The sequence below is a fragment of the Trichomycterus rosablanca genome, chromosome 24, assembly GCF_030014385.1.
Source record: "Trichomycterus rosablanca isolate fTriRos1 chromosome 24, fTriRos1.hap1, whole genome shotgun sequence".
NCBI lineage: Eukaryota > Metazoa > Chordata > Actinopteri > Siluriformes > Trichomycteridae > Trichomycterus > Trichomycterus rosablanca.
The window spans coordinates 6,547,731-6,565,277 of NC_086011.1; the positions used below are offsets into that span (position 1 = coordinate 6,547,731).

At 38.7% G+C, this 17,547-nt stretch overlaps 1 protein-coding gene across 1 annotated transcript; it reads left to right on the forward strand.

The window, feature by feature from the left end:
- Positions 1–6,929: 6,929 nt before the first annotated feature.
- agtrap (angiotensin II receptor-associated protein) lies at positions 6,930–16,325 on the forward strand. The gene is made up of 5 exons (XM_062986850.1): positions 6,930–7,061; positions 7,724–7,758; positions 8,376–8,484; positions 9,137–9,341; positions 15,904–16,325. The coding sequence occupies exons 1-5, from the start codon at positions 7,035–7,037 to the stop codon at positions 16,026–16,028; spliced, it is 501 nt and encodes a 166-aa protein (XP_062842920.1). The 5' UTR covers positions 6,930–7,034; the 3' UTR covers positions 16,029–16,325.
- The last annotated feature ends 1,222 nt before the right edge of the window (positions 16,326–17,547 follow it).

A 17,547-nucleotide genomic window follows, 5' to 3' on the forward strand; every position in this document is an offset into this window, starting at 1 on the left:
ATATGGTACATAAGTCACTTATCACAGACAGCCAAGGTGTAAGCAATCCCTGTAAACAATCAGAAGAATAAACAAAACTTGACGTCAGCTGGCAAAGAAAAATATGTTAAGACTTTTTAAGAATACATCACTGGTTGGTGTGAAGATGCAGACATCGACTTCACACATGTTGAGGAGGCGTGTGTTAACCTGTGACCCTCCTCAGCTAGAGAGAGCATTACACAGAAGGTAGAAAATAAAGCATTTCCATATTAGGCGAAAAATGGAAATTTGGCGGAAACTGTGTAGTGTGCACTAGGTATAATTATTGTAAGACAGGGCAGCTACTTTTTTATTTAGTAGGTGAATAAATAGTAAAAAAGGAAGTGGATGGATGGATGGATGGATGGATGAAATGGATATATGGATGGGATGGAATGGACAGGAATGGATGGGTGGATGGATGGATGGAATAGACAGAAATGGACAGGATCGGATGGTTGGATGGATGGATGGAATGGACAGGATTGGATGGATGGATGGTAAAAATGAATTGTTTTTTTATTGGCATTGTTTTTTGTTATTTCTTTCTGGCTTTATGTTATTGTTGCATTTCTTTACGACTCTTCTGTTATCTGTCCCCTAACTGTGATTTCACAAGCTGCAGAAATAATTGTAATTTGTAGTTTTCTGCTTGTCTTAAATAAACTTATGCAATGTTTTATTGTTTTTGTTTTGTGCATAGAGGTAGAAATGTTAATGTACTTTGGGTTGAATAGATTATTGTGGCTTTTAGTGATTGGACTAAACCTTAGATCAGAATGTTCTTATCCAGAGTGACTTCCTAAGTAAACAAGTACAAGTAGACAACAGTCCAAGAACAAAATATGCTGAAACCATGTTAAAAAAATATGTGTACGTAGAAGAACAGATAATTCCACCACTTGGTGGCCACATTGTCTGTCTTCCTTGAACACTGAGTGGTGGCATGAAGTGTATCACATACAGAAAATTATTTTTTAAGTTCTTTGAGGTAGGTCATGACTGGCCCATTGGTTTTGTAGGTAAAGCATCATTGAAGGTAGGTTGAAAACCAGAAGTGTTGCTGCATTCTATCAGTTGCAGTGGTCTTACAGTGGACATGGGAAGACTGAGCAGGTGGTAATTGAAGTAGTCCGGTCTACTTCAACTCCTGCTTTAACTAAAACAAGAATCTGAGTGGCTGTTTTTTATGCTGCTGAAGAAGAACTGGAGTCAAAAGAAGATTGATTCACTTTAACAAAATAGCCATTGGTGTGCTTTGAGGTGGCTGCTTTACATAAACCACAAGTTGTGAGTAAGTGCTGCCATGCCATAGTCTCCTGTCCATGGTCACGATTTGTAAAAATAAAATAATAATTAAACATTTTATTAGTATTTTTCAAGCAAACTAACAGACAATTAGGAGTTAACTGTGGATGTGTTTATAAATTGTGGTACTATGGCTGCAGTGGCACAGCACCAGCCTCCACCTAGAGAATTAATGACCTTGTTTTCTTTGTTTATTCATTTTCTAGCTTCAGTCTTACCTCTTTGTATCATCATCGCATTCCAATCCCCTCAGCCTTTTGTTCTGTATTACAACAACCGATCTTGTCTGTAGGAAGTTGGGCCATTTATTGTCTTTCTGTTTCTTATTAAGATACCCATACATGTTGTGCACATAAATCTGGTCTTTTCTCATCACTAGCATCACTGCAGTGTACAAATACGCTGCTGCACCCAACACAAAGCCTGGCAGATCAATATCACTAATTTCTTGCAAAGGAAATAATATATGCTAGCAGTGCATATCAATATTGCGACTGATACACAGCATACAGATGGTACGTAAATGCCTTTCAAGCCGCATTGAGTCTCATAAGAAGGGGCTGAACTGTTGTTTCCCTCTTTTCTGATGTATTTTTAATACTGCCTCTACATGCTGCAATGTGCGTGGTGCTGGAGGAAGGCCAGAGCGATGATAGATCACTCTCAGACAGGCTGGGCACACCCGGGACCTGGCTCGACTGTGAAACGCGCAATAAAGCTGAAAATGAAAAAAAAATACAGTGAAAGAAAGGGGATTCGGTAACCAGTGGCACAGTCCAGTCTGAGTGGGTGTCGTTCATTTTTACAGAGATGGCTGGATGCCCCAATTGTCACATCTGAGGAATGTCTCACACCTTTAGATTTTAATATGGATCCCACTGGCTGTGTCTCATTTTAGTAGTGTAGCCTACATTATTATGATAAACACTTGAACATTCAATCTAAAGAACTGGTTTCGCTAATTACATTGTAAATAAATGAACTTGGGAGACCAATTTATTTCCCACATGTATACGATGCTTTATACACTGGATGCTTGTTGACAATTTGCCTTACCTATCCCCAGACTCAAATTTTAGCCATTAGACCACACTAGTAAACACTTCAATAGTTTTGGATCTACTGTGTATTAATGTGAAGCACCTCTGACGCTCAACGGTTGCCACTGCAAAATCATTCATTGCCATAAATCCTATCAGAATCACTGTATTCCACAAACCTCCATTCTTCTGCAAAGGTTGTCCCCCGGATTTTGGAACACGACTGTTTATTTGCCCTTATTTATCTAGAATTTCTTGAATGGGGTTGAGTTCAGGTCTCTGGACCTTGATTTGTGCAGATTTGGAACCAAGCAACTCAGCTCAAACAACCCTTGGTCCATTTTTCCTCTCCCACCAAACTATACACCTCACCATATGGAATCTGCTGAACCCAGATGCATTAGACTCAGTATTTTAAAAAAAGGATTCATTGATTCAAAGAACACATTTACACTGGGTATTATTTGCAACATTCCAACCAATTACTCCAACCAACCACTGTGCATACAGATGCAGCTCAACTATGGAAACCATTGATTAATATTTCTTTATCTGATGTTGGTTTCAGAGGTGGTTTGGAACACATCAGCCTGCCAGTTTATCCACACTAGCTAGGTCTGCATCAATCTAATGTTGAGCCTTTCGGCTTGAATTCCAAGATGGTAAATAAGTAATGGTAACAAACAACTGATTGGCAATAAACTCATTAAAAGTTGTGTCTACATACTTTTGTCCACATAGCTGATGATACAATACAACTATTAAGGATGAGTACAAAAGATCCACCATGCTATTACCTAGCCAAGGGTGACAAAGATCGTAGGTCGAAGATCACCATCTGCCAGGCGTGCGCTCCACAACAAAGAGCTTTACCCCACAGGGTGTAAATAGACCCCCTCCTCTCCTTCTTTCCTCCAAATCTGGTTTTATGTCCAGAAAAGCCAACAAACCCCCATATGATTTATCCAATCAGGCCTTATTAGTGACTTATACATGTAACAAGCTGTCACTATACAGACAATACAGAGCACAGGTGGCTAACTGGACACGCATGATCGATCAGTACTCATTATATACACAATATACAATGTTCTTCAGCAATAAGCTCAGATCAATACATTAATTCAAGTTTAATATTTTGTTAACATGTATACAACATGATATACAGCAAATTTGTTGACTTAATTCGCTTTGACAGGCATGGTTGAGTCTCTGCTTCCATGTGCTCCATTCTAATAACACACACCAAATATAATATAGAGAAGAAATTGAGTTGTCACGGTTGGTATTTCACACAGGACATCTCATTTCTGTTCCAGGGATCCTGGGATGTAACATAAAATGTCAAATATGATGTAATTTAGTAGGCTTCTATCCTGGGACTTTAAAGCAAATGCAGAATACTCCATCTTTAAAATTCAAGCTGGAATTCCCTGGTTGCTTCGACTCCACTGAGATATTTGTAAATATTTTGATGATGTGCAGTGGATGGAGACCATACTACGATTAAAGAACATAGGCAAACCAACCAAATCAGCAAAAATACACAATATGGCCAAAAGATGCAAATACCTGACCTTAAGTATATTGAACATCCCAGTCCAAAACCCTGAGCTTTAACACTGGCTCCCCGTACACACACAATTTGCTGCTATTACAGCTTCAACTTTACTACATTGGAAAGGCTCATTTAGTCAAAAGAGCACTAATGAGGTCAGGCACTGAAGTTGGATGAGAAGGCCTGGCTTGCAATTAACTCTCTACTTCATTCCAAAGGTGATTGACGGGGTTGAGGTCAGATCTCTGTGCAAGCCAATGGAGTTTCTGCACACCAAACTTTCCAAACCATGTCTTTGTAGCCCTTACTTAACTCAAAAATGCAGTTTATGTTAGAATTCCAGATACATTTAGTCATTCATTGTCTGTTTTACCACCACTTTATCCTATTCAGGGTCGTGGTGGGCACAGCTCACTGGGCGAAAGGCAGGAAACACCCTGGACAAGTCGCCAGATGGTTGGTTAGGTAGTTGGGGAAAACAAGCACTTTAGTGTTTGTACTTTATTTCAAAACATTAGGGCCACTCTGCAAAAAGCTGATGAGCTACTATGGCTCAAAAATACTTTTAATACTGATGATGAGGTAAATCTGTGTATGGACCCATTTAGTCACAGGCCAGGCAGAGAACAGTCACCACTTGGGTGTAATGGTAAGTCCTGTTTCCCCAAAACTTAATACTTGTTGACTTGTATATGTATAATTTATAGAAGTTTTAAGGCATTATCAAGGAATGGTACAAAACATCATTACAACGTTACAAGTGAAACATTTTTTCTGTTGTATTCAATTACTATTTTCATTTACTGGATCTCTCTGTCTTATGACACCACCATCCTGGGACAATAAGTATTAACACAGGCGTTCCTCAAAACACATGCAGCATGTCAGCCACATATATTCCAGCTGCGGCTTGTGCAATATTGATAAACAGGTTGATGTTCTTTGAGAAGAATGCTATCAATTGCACAAGCTTACAAAAGCCCAGAATTGGTAGGTACTGTCTGACAGAGCAAAAAGGAATACAATTACTCCCATTCAGAAGGCAGTGCCAATTAGTTTACAGCCATAGGCTACCTTGCGGCATTGTTGTGGCTCAAACCGGAGGTATTATAGTCCAGGTTTTGGATGGTTGTGGGATTTCTGTGGTCTTCAGTTGCTGTTTCTGTATCCACATGCTGAATGCTGATGTTATACCATATATTACGCTAGGCTCTAGTGTGTACCATATGTAGTGAGTTATAGTCTTATAGATTGGCAGAGCGACAGATTGGACATATAAGGGTTAGTTCAGACATTGACCAGACTCCAGACAGCACACTAAAAAGATTGTACTTGTAAAAACCAAATGCACTGCATGTACAGTAAAAATAGTATTAAAAATACAAACCCCCAAGTTGCAAATGTCCACGTCCATTTTTTTATGTCCATATTTTTGTTTATTATAATCTTTATTTTACGTACACGAACCAAGTTATCATGATAGAAAGCTTTATTACCATGCAGTGCTATATGACATAGGCTGACTGGGGCGGCACGGTGGCTCAGTGGGTAGCACTGTCGCCTCACAGCAAGAAGGTCCTGGGTTCGATCATCAGGTGGGGCAGTCCAGGTCCTTTTTGTGTGGAGTTTGCATGTTCTCCGTGCATGTTTGCAAGTTTGCAAGTCTGTGTGGGTTTCCTCTCACAGTCCAAAAACATGCAAGTGAGGTGAATTGGAGATACAAAATTGTCCATGACTGTGTTTAACATTAAACTTGAACTGATGAATCTTGTGTAACAAGTAACTACTTGTTCTGTCATTAATGTAACCATAGTGTAAATATGACATTAAAATCCTAATAAATAAATAATGAAAAATAGGCTAACTACAGTGCTAAATGCCTAGGCTAACTTTGTTGGACAAACTGTCCCTGCAAACAAGCTATACAGCATCAAATTGTCATTACTTGTTTGTTGTTTGCAACACAACTGATTCCTAAACTACTTTTGAGGAAAAAACGTTTGTCAAGAGCTGGGTGGATTCATTTTCCATGCCAATTAGGGTTGCCAACCGTCCCGTAAAATACGGAATCGTTCCTTATTTGGAAACTAAACGTGGTGTTCCGTATTGAACCGATACGGAACGCGCTTTATTCCGTATTTTTAGCAATGGGGGAGAAATGCTGCAGATTAGACTGAGATTTCCACACTGGAAGAAGATGAACTACAGCAAAATTACCCTAAGAAGAAATCTAGTTTGGTTAACTAAAATTATTTTGTGGAAGAAAATATCAAATTGACAGTGTACATGTGATATGAAATTCTAACAAAATATAATACAAAAAAGTAACATGCCAGCAAAAGATGCCACACAGCTGAGTTTATTTCAAACAGTGCATACTGTAATACATCAACTAAACAAGACAACAACAAAAAACCAAGTATTTATGAAAAAGTGTGAGAAATGTTCAGCATTTTTTTATAATACCAGGTCTGTTTAATTTTTTTTTTTAAGTGAAATTTGCAATAGTTTGCACTATTATTATAAAGAGCGAAAATAATATATGTTAAACAGCCTATATTAAACATTTTGATAATGTTCCTATGACGGTGTAAGTAATATTTTTTATAGGTGCAAACACCCGCCAGAGCAACCCCCAACCTGCCAGCCCAGGGTGTTCCTTATTTCCAGTTCTGAAAGTTGGCAACCCTAATGCCAATACATTCCTGAAATGATCAGGTGAAATGTGTCAGCACTGTAAGAATGATGTATAGCATACCACCATTGCACTCTGGAGCAGTGGGTGCTGTTCTCTGTAGTGAAAATGCATTATGATTTGACAGTCTGACATACTTATGACTTGGTTTGGTGTATGCACACTACAAAACTACTCAACACCAACACTTAGTGTCCATTGTGAGGTTTAGTGGAAGAGGAATAAGATATAGATATAGAACGCTGCCCGCGGAGTCACGTGATCATCGTCAGGCTGTAGTCACATGGCTGTTGTTTTCCGGCAGGTCAGAAGGAGGGGCAGTGCTGCTGGGTCTGTCTGGACCATGACAAACTTTTAATCACCTTTAAGAGACCCTGAAGTAGGCACTCCACCTGAAGTATTTCTTTTCCAAATGGAAATTCCTCCGATAAACTTGAAGGTAACTTTTATTTCATAACATTAGTTTGCGTGTTAGTAATGCTAGTACGTTTCTCAGTTCTCTTGTTCCTAATCTCTGCACCGGCTGACTGAATTAACTATGTTTGACAGTAAAAAAAACAAGCTAAACTTCATACGTTTCTTTATTTTTTAAACATTTTGGATGTCTTTTAAAAGTTTTGAAACTGTACACTTAGTTTGTATTTCTGAAGTGACCATTACTTGTGGTTAGTCGTAGAACTCAATGAATCGATTCTTCGGAGTCGACTACAAGGTTTGGAATTGATTCAGCAGTCAAATTGAATTTAAAACTGTTTTATAATTCTGGGAGTTGATTTTGTCTGTAGGCATCCTTAAATGGATAATAAACATTGTTTTTTTTCTTTAGTTTGCATCGAACAGGAGATGTCCATGTATTGTAATTGTTTTTGAATGTAATAATAATAATAATAATAATAACAAACATGAATACAAAAAGAATCATAACGACTCGAATCGGGATATGCACTTTGACTCGGAATCAGAGTCGACTCCTATGACTCGGGATCAGAGTCGACTCCTGTTATACCTGCAAGCAAGACTTGCATTCCTCATTCATATGTGAAAGGTTGTGGACAGGATTTGTGAACGTGTGTGTGTGTGTGTGTGTGTGTGTGTTTGCAGGCCATCCTGCTTGTCCACTGGTTGCTGACCGTCTGGTGAGTGTAGTGACTCCTCTGAGATTTTTCCCCATATACCCGAGGAATTTCTCCAGCTCTTTCACACTAGTTAGTCTTCAGTTCAGACAAACTAAAGAACCTCTGAGATAGACTAGGAAAGTCTAATCCAAAGATGCTTGTCAAACCCCTGTAAACCACCGTTTCATCTGGATTAGTGTCTCTAATAATGACCTAGAATCACTGCACCATTGGTCCAAAATGTTTTAACAATGAATTTGTCTTTTTTTCTTTTGGCTGCTCCTGTATTTAGGGGTCACCACAGTGGATCTGATCCAGACTTGGCACAGTTTTTACACTAAGTGCCCCTCCTGACCCCCCCACCCCCATTATAACAGTATTATGACAATATAACAGAATAAGCAATAGGAGTATAGTCCTGCCGTAAGCTTAAAGACTTTGCGACAATTTATGTATTGTTAAATTGTTACATTTATTGGACAACATTTAGACACTAAACATCCCGTAGCTGAGGAAAAAATTCCTGCAAATGTAATTTTTTTCTTCTGAACTGAAATGTTATTCTGTTGGTATTAGTAATTCTATTAATTAATTAATTAATTAGTTAAATTATTCTCTAACCTTTTGTGCAACAACAGGGGATGCATGGCGTGGCTGCCTTCCTCTTACCCCTTTGCAAACTTCAGTGTGTTGGCTGTGGGCGTGTGGGCCGTCGCTCAGAGAGACTCGATAGATGCTGTACTAATGGTAGGTCACCAATCATGTTTTAATATACAGTATATAACCTGAATCTGGGATGAGAAATTCAGTTATGTAGTTATTTAGATGGATGGATGGATGGATGGATGCTTCAGTAGTTGAACAAGCAAGAGAAGAAGAACTAAAACAAACACAAATAAAGTAAGTAGGGTGTAGCGAATGTACAACGTGCATATATGCAATATACAGTATGCAAAAAAGAATGTGCAAATTGTGCATCTGGCATAATAATAATAATAATAATAGGAGTAGTAGTGTATCTATTCTTATAAACATTACATATAGATATATAAGTATAAATATAAAATAAAGATATTGTTATAGGAAAAAATACATACAATAGGAGCATTAATATACATATATAAATATAATATTAGACATAGTTATGAATAAACATAATAGTAGTAATATACTGTACATATAATAATAATAATAATAATAATAATAGTTATATTGCTGTAATGAGTTGTAGTCCATTGACAGTTTTATGTTAATGTCATGTTCACGTTTTGCTTTATCCTGGTCAGGGCTGCGGTGCATCTGGCTTCTCTCTAGAATCACTGGGTGCAATGCAGTAACCATCTTAATTGTCAGGCAACGTTTTTACCAGACAAATTATTATGCTTTCTCTGATCTGCAGTTCCTGATCGGGATGCTGATGACGATACTCACTGACATCGTCCACTTTGGGATTTACTATCCTGTTTTTAATAGCGCAGCTAGCAGCGACACATTCCGCTTCAGCGCTGGCATGGCCATCCTCAGTTTAATCCTCAAGCCGGTCTCGTGCTTCTTCGTCTATCAGATGTACCACGAGAGGGGTGGAGATTACAACATCAACTTTGGTAAGTTCCGGTATTGAGAAAACCTCATTAGTTGGCCAAGTACGTGGATGCTCCTCCTAATTATTACATCCAGATGCTTTGTTGTGCGAACTGTTTGGGGAACAAACTTTCTTTTTGAAGCATGACTACGCCCCAGTGCAGAAATGAGATTGACTTGGAACTGGACTTGTAATTTGTAGGGTTGCTGGTTTAAACCCCATCACCACTAAGTTTCCACTATTGGGTCCCTAAGCAAGGCCCTAACACTCAGTTGCTTGCACTTGGCCACATTTGTAAGTGGCTTTGGATAAAGCAGTCTGCTAAATACCATAAATGGAAATGTATTGCTTTTTAGTGTAATAACTTTTGAATGCCTTCCCCGTATCAAGTGTTAAAGGTTTTTCCGGCTGTGTTTGCTTGATTTATTTCCGTCCTTGTTTTTGGAGCATTGAGATAAACTGTGCAGCAGAAGCAGTTTGTTTCTGTGAGAAAATCAGGCGAATGAAGTCAGAGAGAGAATGTAACTGAATTAGTCAGACTGTCATGAGACAAACGCCTGGCCAAGAAAGTTCCAGAGAGATAAAAGAAATTAATGGCTCTATAAAGCACTGCTGTAAAAGAGCTAAAAAACATCCAGTCATATCCAATTACCCAGTTGTATCTCCTCTACTGCATCAGGCGCCTACTCTGATCGAAACGCCCACTCGACACTTGTGCAGTAGCTGCAGCAGTGAGGAATCCTTTTGACCCGTCCACCCTTAGACACAGCCAATCATTTTTGTTTAGGTGTCCTGTTGACCGATAGTGGAAGTAAGATGTGAGCTTGAGATCTCAACAGTGGTGGGCCGGCATGTCAGACTGCTGCGCCACCCAAGCGCCCAAGAACAGAATATTAATGACAAAAGTAATTTTTCAAATGTAAATGTGCAGTCTGTCGACCGCTTCATAGCTTCTGCCAGCTCACACTCGTGCATGCACCATGACCAGCCAGCAGTGGTTGCATTTCTGCAGATGCAGTAACCTTATACACCTCCCACAGGCACAACCAATCAGGCAGATTGATCGATTGATAGATAGATATCAATCTTTCTGGTTTTTTCTGGTTCTTTCTTTCTTTCTGGTTCTTTCTTTCTGGTCCTTTTTTAGTTCTTTCTTTCTGGTTCTTTCTTTTTGGTTCTCTTTTTCTTACCTTTTTTTCCCCCTTTTTTCTGGTTCTTTCTTTCCGGTACTTTTTTAGTTCTTTCTTTCTTTCTGGTTCTTTTTTCTTGGTTCTTTCTTTCTTTTTGGGTTTTTTTTTCTGGTTCTTTCTTTCTGGTTTCTGATTTTGTCTTTCTGGTTTTTGGTTCTTTCTTTCTGGTTCTTTCTTTCTTGTTCTTTATTTCTTTCTGGTTCTTTCAGTTTTTTTCTTTCTGGTCCCTTTTTAGTTCTTTCTTTTTAGTTCTTACTTTCTGGTTCTTTCTTTTTGGTTCTTTCTTTCCTTTTTTCTTTCTTTCTGGTTCTTTCTTTCTGGTCCTTTTTAGTTCTTTCTTTCTGGTTCTTTCTTCTTTGTTCTTTCTTTCTGGTTCTTTTTTTCTTTCTTTCTTTGTTCTTTCTTTTTTCTGGTTCTTATTCTTTCTTTCTGGTTCTTTCTGGTTCTTTCTTTCCTTCTTTCTGGACCTTTTTAGTTCTTTCTTTTTAGTTCTTTCTTTCTTTCTTTCTGTTTTTTTTATGGTTCTTTCTTTCTTTCTTTCTTTCTTTTTGGTTCTTTCTTTATAGTTCTTTCTTTCTTTCTTTCTGGTTTTTTTTATGGTTCTTTCTTTCTTTCTTTCTTTCTTTCTTTTTGGTTCTTTCTTTATAGTTCTTTCTGGTTCTTTCTTTCCTTCTTTCTGGTCCTTTTTAGTTCTTTCTTTTTAGTTCTTTCTTTCTGGGTTTTTTTCTTGGTTCTTTCTTTCTTTCTTTTTGGTTCTTTATAGTTCTTTCTGGTTCTTTTCTTTTTTCTGGTTCTATAATGGGTTCTAAATAAAAAGTGAAAGTTTTTTTATTTATTCCATCAGCTGCTTTATCCTGTTTGGAGTTATGTCAGGTCTAGTTTCACCTGAAACACAAGGCAGAAATACCCAGGACAGGGTGCCAGTCCATCACAGGGATTTGAACCAGATCTCATCGGTGGTGGGCTAGCATGATAGAGTGAAAGATTAATGTAGTTTCTTGACGTCACTGCATTCTATAAAAATAACTGACCAAATTAGAAGTGAGTTGTACTAGTAAAGAAGAAGAAATTTGAAGTTTAGTTCTATTATTAATAAATAATCAACTGTCTGTCACTTGTCCTCACTGTTTTATTTTTTTGTATTCTCCCCTGTCTGTCACACCTTCTGGTTCCTTGTCTGTCTGTCTTCCACATCATTCTGTCTTCCTGCTCCCGTGCTCTTCGTCAGACCTGGAGACGTCAGTGGACAGTCGTTGCACCACAGACAGCGCCGATAGCTCGTTCTATGGCCGTCGTTACTGAAAGCTTTCGCTTCCCTTCTTCATACCTGAACTGAAATTCATTTCTGTTTGTCTTATGTACAGTCAGTGTGTTTCTGTTGTGTGTGTATTATGTGAATGTGTATGTTACTGTGCTTGTGTGTATATGTGTGCACGTTAGGGCTGGGCGGTATGACCAAAAATTTATATCACAATATTTTTTACGATTCTGACGGTTTCACGGTACATCACGGTATGTTTTATTTTTTGTATGACTGGGACTTTATATTTCTGTGGCTTAAGTACATGGAATATAAAACGTTTTAATTTTACCATGTATATAATGAAGGCTTTGAGTACTATAAAGTTTGTTTGGCATCACAAAATGGCACAATATATGATGGAATCAGTACGCGTGAAACAGTTGCTATATACAGTAGTACCTTGAAACCCGACAACATTGGTTCTGGGAGTGGCGTCGAGTTTAAAATGTGTTGAGTTTCATGGTGTTTTTTCCAATAAGGATGTATGGAAAACCTGTTAATGTGTTCCATGGTCCCGTAGAACTGCATATATTTTAGGCTAATGTGAAGAACTTATAATAATTAAGAGCGGTTTGGTGTTCCTATGTCGTTCTTTTAATACATCAAGTCACATTAAGCTTTTTTTTTAATGATAGTGTTTTAGACTCTCTCGGAAAAGATGATTCTCACCCTTTCTCAGCACCCCGAGCTGTAACCCAAGTTTAAAAGTGAAACAGTGAGGAGAATCCAGCTAAACACAGATACATGTGGCAGTGCATTTGACGGTTATTCCACACAAATGCAGATTTGTCTCATATTCGCAGGGCGCTGAACAAAGCAACAGTCACACACACGTTGAGTTTAAGGGTACACATTTTTTGACTTAGGGTGTCGAGTTTTAATGATTTCGAGTTTAGGGGACATCGAGTTTCAAGGTACCACTGTATACAATTTTATTTTTTATTTAATATTTGAGTATAAGTACCCGTAGCTCTCCCTTTAACAAATAAAATGACGTTTGCAGTCTCCCAGTCATTACTAATGAAGTGCACAGCTATACCATTATACTGAGGTATGACTCCACTGTACAACTTGACCACAGGTCTGTTGTCATAGAAAAGTGGACGACTGGCTATATCTCTGCTTTCAGGTTGCTTTGCTGTTGTTGGTATAACGTTGGTATAGCAACCGACGTGAAGTATTTTTGCTGTCTATAGAGGAATCACGTCCTTGCATAGATGGATTATTACTGCTTTAGTAATGTCACGCCACCAATTTCTTTTTTGTTGGAAACCAAAAAACTTCTAAACTGCAGACATGGCTTATTCCCTTGGCAGGTTCTTCCGGTGCATCTTTGGTCTTCCTCTCTTCATCCTCCATCTGTTTTCGAGGAAACCTCTCTCACCTGTTAACATTGTTTTTAGTTGTTTAAAGTTTAAATTAAATTATTGTTATTTTACTCTGCGACCCATTTTTTTGGATCTTTTTGGAAAAATCCTGCACTAGGCTACCACTGTCCCTTATGGGTCCATTGGGGATTTTTTTCAGGGTACTTCAGGCATTTTACCTAGTGTTTCCACATGGCATGTAACCCTGATTGGGATAAAGTGAAAAGTAAAAATAAACAAAGACAAAGCACCGTTTTATTTTCAAATTACTTGGGAAAATATTCATATAAAACTTGCAAATTGTAGATAATGAGTTACTACAGAGGGTGAATCCGGGGTTGCAGAAGTTGTAAATCATAAAAATTCATTCTTTAGCAACAGTGCGTTGTGTTCACTTCAACACGTTTCCTCTTTTATTTTGCATAACAGGCTGTTACTACCTTTAGTTCCTTTTCCTGCTATGAACTCATTTTCAAAATTGAGATATTTCCCATCAGCAGTCTCACTCCCTGTAGTGCCGTATTTTAACCATCATCATTTTGGATTCACTATGTGGAGACCTGACTGTGAGCCATTCCATTATAATGGACTTTCCCATGTTTGCAACTTTAACAGCCTTAGTTTATTTGTGAAGGTGTCTCTGTGGGGATTTGTGCCCATTTAGTCAATAGAGCTAAAAAGAATTTCTGGTCTTGATGATCAATTGACCAGTTGAAGGTCTGGCTCGCAATTGACACTTTGATGCAATTGAGTGGGATCAAGGCCACTGGAAATCCTCATCGGACCATGACTTTATGGAGCTTGCTTGGTCACAGGTCACAGACATCCTGAAACAAGAAACGGCTTTCCCCAAACTGTTACACATTTGGACGTAAACAATTATTTTAAATTAGATTTTTAAAATATGTTAGTAATAGACATTTACATTTTTCGCATTTAGCAGACGCTTTTATACACGGGGACTTATAGTATACAGTGTAAGCAATTGAGGGTTAAGGGCCTTGCTCAGGGGTCCAACAGTGGTAACCTGGCAGTGTTGGGGTTTAAACCAGTGGCTTTTTACTTACTAGTCCAGTGCCTTAACCGCTATGCTACAACTGCCCTAGGTTTTTGCCCTAGACAAGGCTAAAACCTAATCACAGTAATTGAGAGTGGTGTCCAAATACTTTTGGTTATGTATTGTATTATTTGCACTCAATTTTATGCAGAAAATGATCTGTACTCAGGGCTTTGTTTAGTAAATCTGACTCTGTAGAATACTGAACATGAGCAAAATGGAAGCAACGTGTGTCAATATGGTTTCCAATGGGGGCGGCACAGCGATGCAGTGGGTAGCACTGTTGCCTCACAGCAAGAAGGGCCTGGGTTTGATTCCCAGACCTGGCAACCAGGGTCCTTTCTTTGTGGCATTGGGTCTCATCCCACAAATCTAGTTATATGCATACTGAATAACTGGAGCTGCTAAAATTGGCCTTAAGTGTAAGTGTGTGTGTGTGAGTGTGTGTGTTTGCCCTGTGATGAACTGGTGACCTGTCCAGGGTGTTTCCTACCTTTCGCCCAATGAATCAGACCCACCGCAACCCTGACCAGGATAAAAAAAGACAATGAATAAATGAATGAATCTTTCCCATGGTGCTAAATGATGTCTTAACCAACATTTGTGTCAGATAAATTCAATGTTATTTTATTCTCGTAACTTATTGATGAAGTTGAAATTCCAAACTGTATTTTAATAAACCAAATAGAAAGAATAAAGTGTTCATCAAAATAAAGTCTTTCTGCATACTTTGATGCCTAATTTGGTTCAGTGTAGTGCCAAAAAGTGGAACAATGTGCTACAGAGATAAATGATTCCAGGATTTTTTTTCCCATATAGGTTGCAGCGCAGCCTGATAAAATTAGCATATGACATACTGGAGCATATTGTTCCAATAAAACCAGCAGTAATTATGCAAGCTGTCCAGTAACCTCGGATTGAGCTTCTGTGCAGAACATTTTTGTTTACTCAGCGCACAGCAAAGCATTTCTAATGATCTGAGGTCTGTACACATTTCAGCTCTTGTGGGGTGTTCCTGGTCTGCAGTGGTCAGTATCTATTAAAAGTGGTCCAAGGAAGGAGCAGTGATAAACCGGCGACAGGGTCATGGGCCCAAGGCTCATTAAACCACGTGGGGAGCGAAGGCAAGAGACGAGCTACTGTAGCTCAAATTGCTGAAGTTAATGCTGGTTCTGATAAAAGGGTGTCAGAGTCCATGCCTTGACGGGTCAGGATTGCCGTAGGATTGTTAGGACCGCCCGATAGTGCAAATTAACCAGTAAACGTATCATTTTTACGGCCATGAATTAGTTAGACCCTTTGTAATTATTGTGCAACATGCACATCAGATTTGTACCTGCTCTTTCCTGCCATTCAATTACACTCGCAGTCTTTAAATGACTTTAGGACTTCATTAATTGCACTTCTGAAGCTAAATGAATGGAATTGCATTGATTCAATCGACTCCCACCCTTTATATACCAGCTTGGTCAAAACAACCCAGATGACACACAATGTTGTTGTTCATTCAAAAACACACTTCAGCATTCATCCTAATTTTTTGTGAGTTTAAATGTACATGCACATTCAATCCTGGAGCAAATCAGACCTGGATGTTAAACGCAGGAAAATGTTTCATTGTTCTGAAGATCATTTAATTACATTTTTTCTTATTATTTTTGCGACAGGTTTTCCATCAGTGAGCCGGAACAGAGACACCTATCAGTCTATTGACCAGCAGGACCAAAGTGACAACTCTGCCAAGCCATACATCCAAGGAGAGGATAACCAACACGCCGGACGAGCCTACTGATTACTGTCTTTAATTATAATTATTTTTATAGAGTTGTTGTGTTAGTTCATTTCTGGTTCAGTGATGGACCAAATGTTACACTAAGAGAGGCGGTTTATTTGATTATTTGTTTATTTTATGAAGATGTTCTTGTTAATATGGACATGTAGCAGTGCATTTCTCTATTCTTTTGGATAGGCGTGCACATTGGATCATTTTACAGTGAGAATTAGTTTGTGAACCTAGCAGACTTTGCAAGCGTATGTATCCATTGCAACTATTTATAGCTGTAATTATATATAAATATTATATGCGTTATATGTGTAGACATGAGTCTTTTATTCCAGTCACACCCTCACACAGACATATACATATAGCTGAGGTCAAAAGTTTGAATCTCAGCTCTGCTACCGACAGGCCGGGCGCCTAGACGAACAATGATTGGCTAATTAACAAGGAGGGTGGGGATTTATCATAACTGATGCAATTACGAGCTCAGAGATTAAGGCTAATGGGATCAGGGTATGTCTCTCCATACACAAAACTGATCCACAAGTGAACTCGCCTCATGTAGGTGAAAAGATGCAGTCGGCTACTGCATACAGGTCGGAGGGGGCGTGTGTTAGTCACGGCTCTCCTCAGTCAGAGTGGAGGTCAACATCAATAGAGAGGAAGTGTAATGCAGTCGGGTAATAGGATCAGACTAGATGCTATCGGCCGGCCAGACGCCTACGCACAAATGATTGAATGTGTCCGTTGGCTGAACCCTGTGATGACTTGCCGCTTTGTCCAGGGTAATCCTGCCTTGCGTCCTGGGACTCCGCTGGAACTGGACCTGCCACAACCCTGACCAGAATAAAGAGGTTGATGAAAATAAAAACGAATAAATGAAACGTGTCACAAACTTTAGACACATTTAATATTATATTTGTCCCATTATGTTTAATCCAGAAAATAAACAGTCATCGTTTAATAAAATGTGCAGTAGTTAGTTTCCTGTAGACAATGTGTAAACATGGAACATGACCGGCGTGTCCAATATTTTGCTTCAAACTGGGTTTTAATCAAGTGCCCCCGTTTGTGTTCCATGCTCGGTCACTCTCATTTTCATTATTTTTGATTTCCTGAGTTGCTAAAAGCGCTGAAGCTCCATATATTCTTAACATGCGGTCTACTTTGGATTTCAAATGTTTTTGTTCTCATGTTCCATTAGGCACATTAGTTGTTTCCATAGGAACTACACAGCATGCTAAGTAGATAGCAATTTGTCCCCTGTTAGACTAATTTGTCATCTACGCTACGTTTTCATTTGGATAATGTTTCTACGCTTGGTGCAGCAGTGAGGTTACATTCAGGCTTAATCAAATTGTTTCTAATGAAAGGCAGATAATGATGATGGGCAGATATTTAATTATGCCTTTTTAATTTGTTATTGTTTTCTCCCTTTCTGATGAAAGATCATTTATATCGTGTCCTCATTAGTGCTTGATTGGTTGGTCAGGGGTCTGGCTTATGCTGAATACTAATTATAGTCAGGATT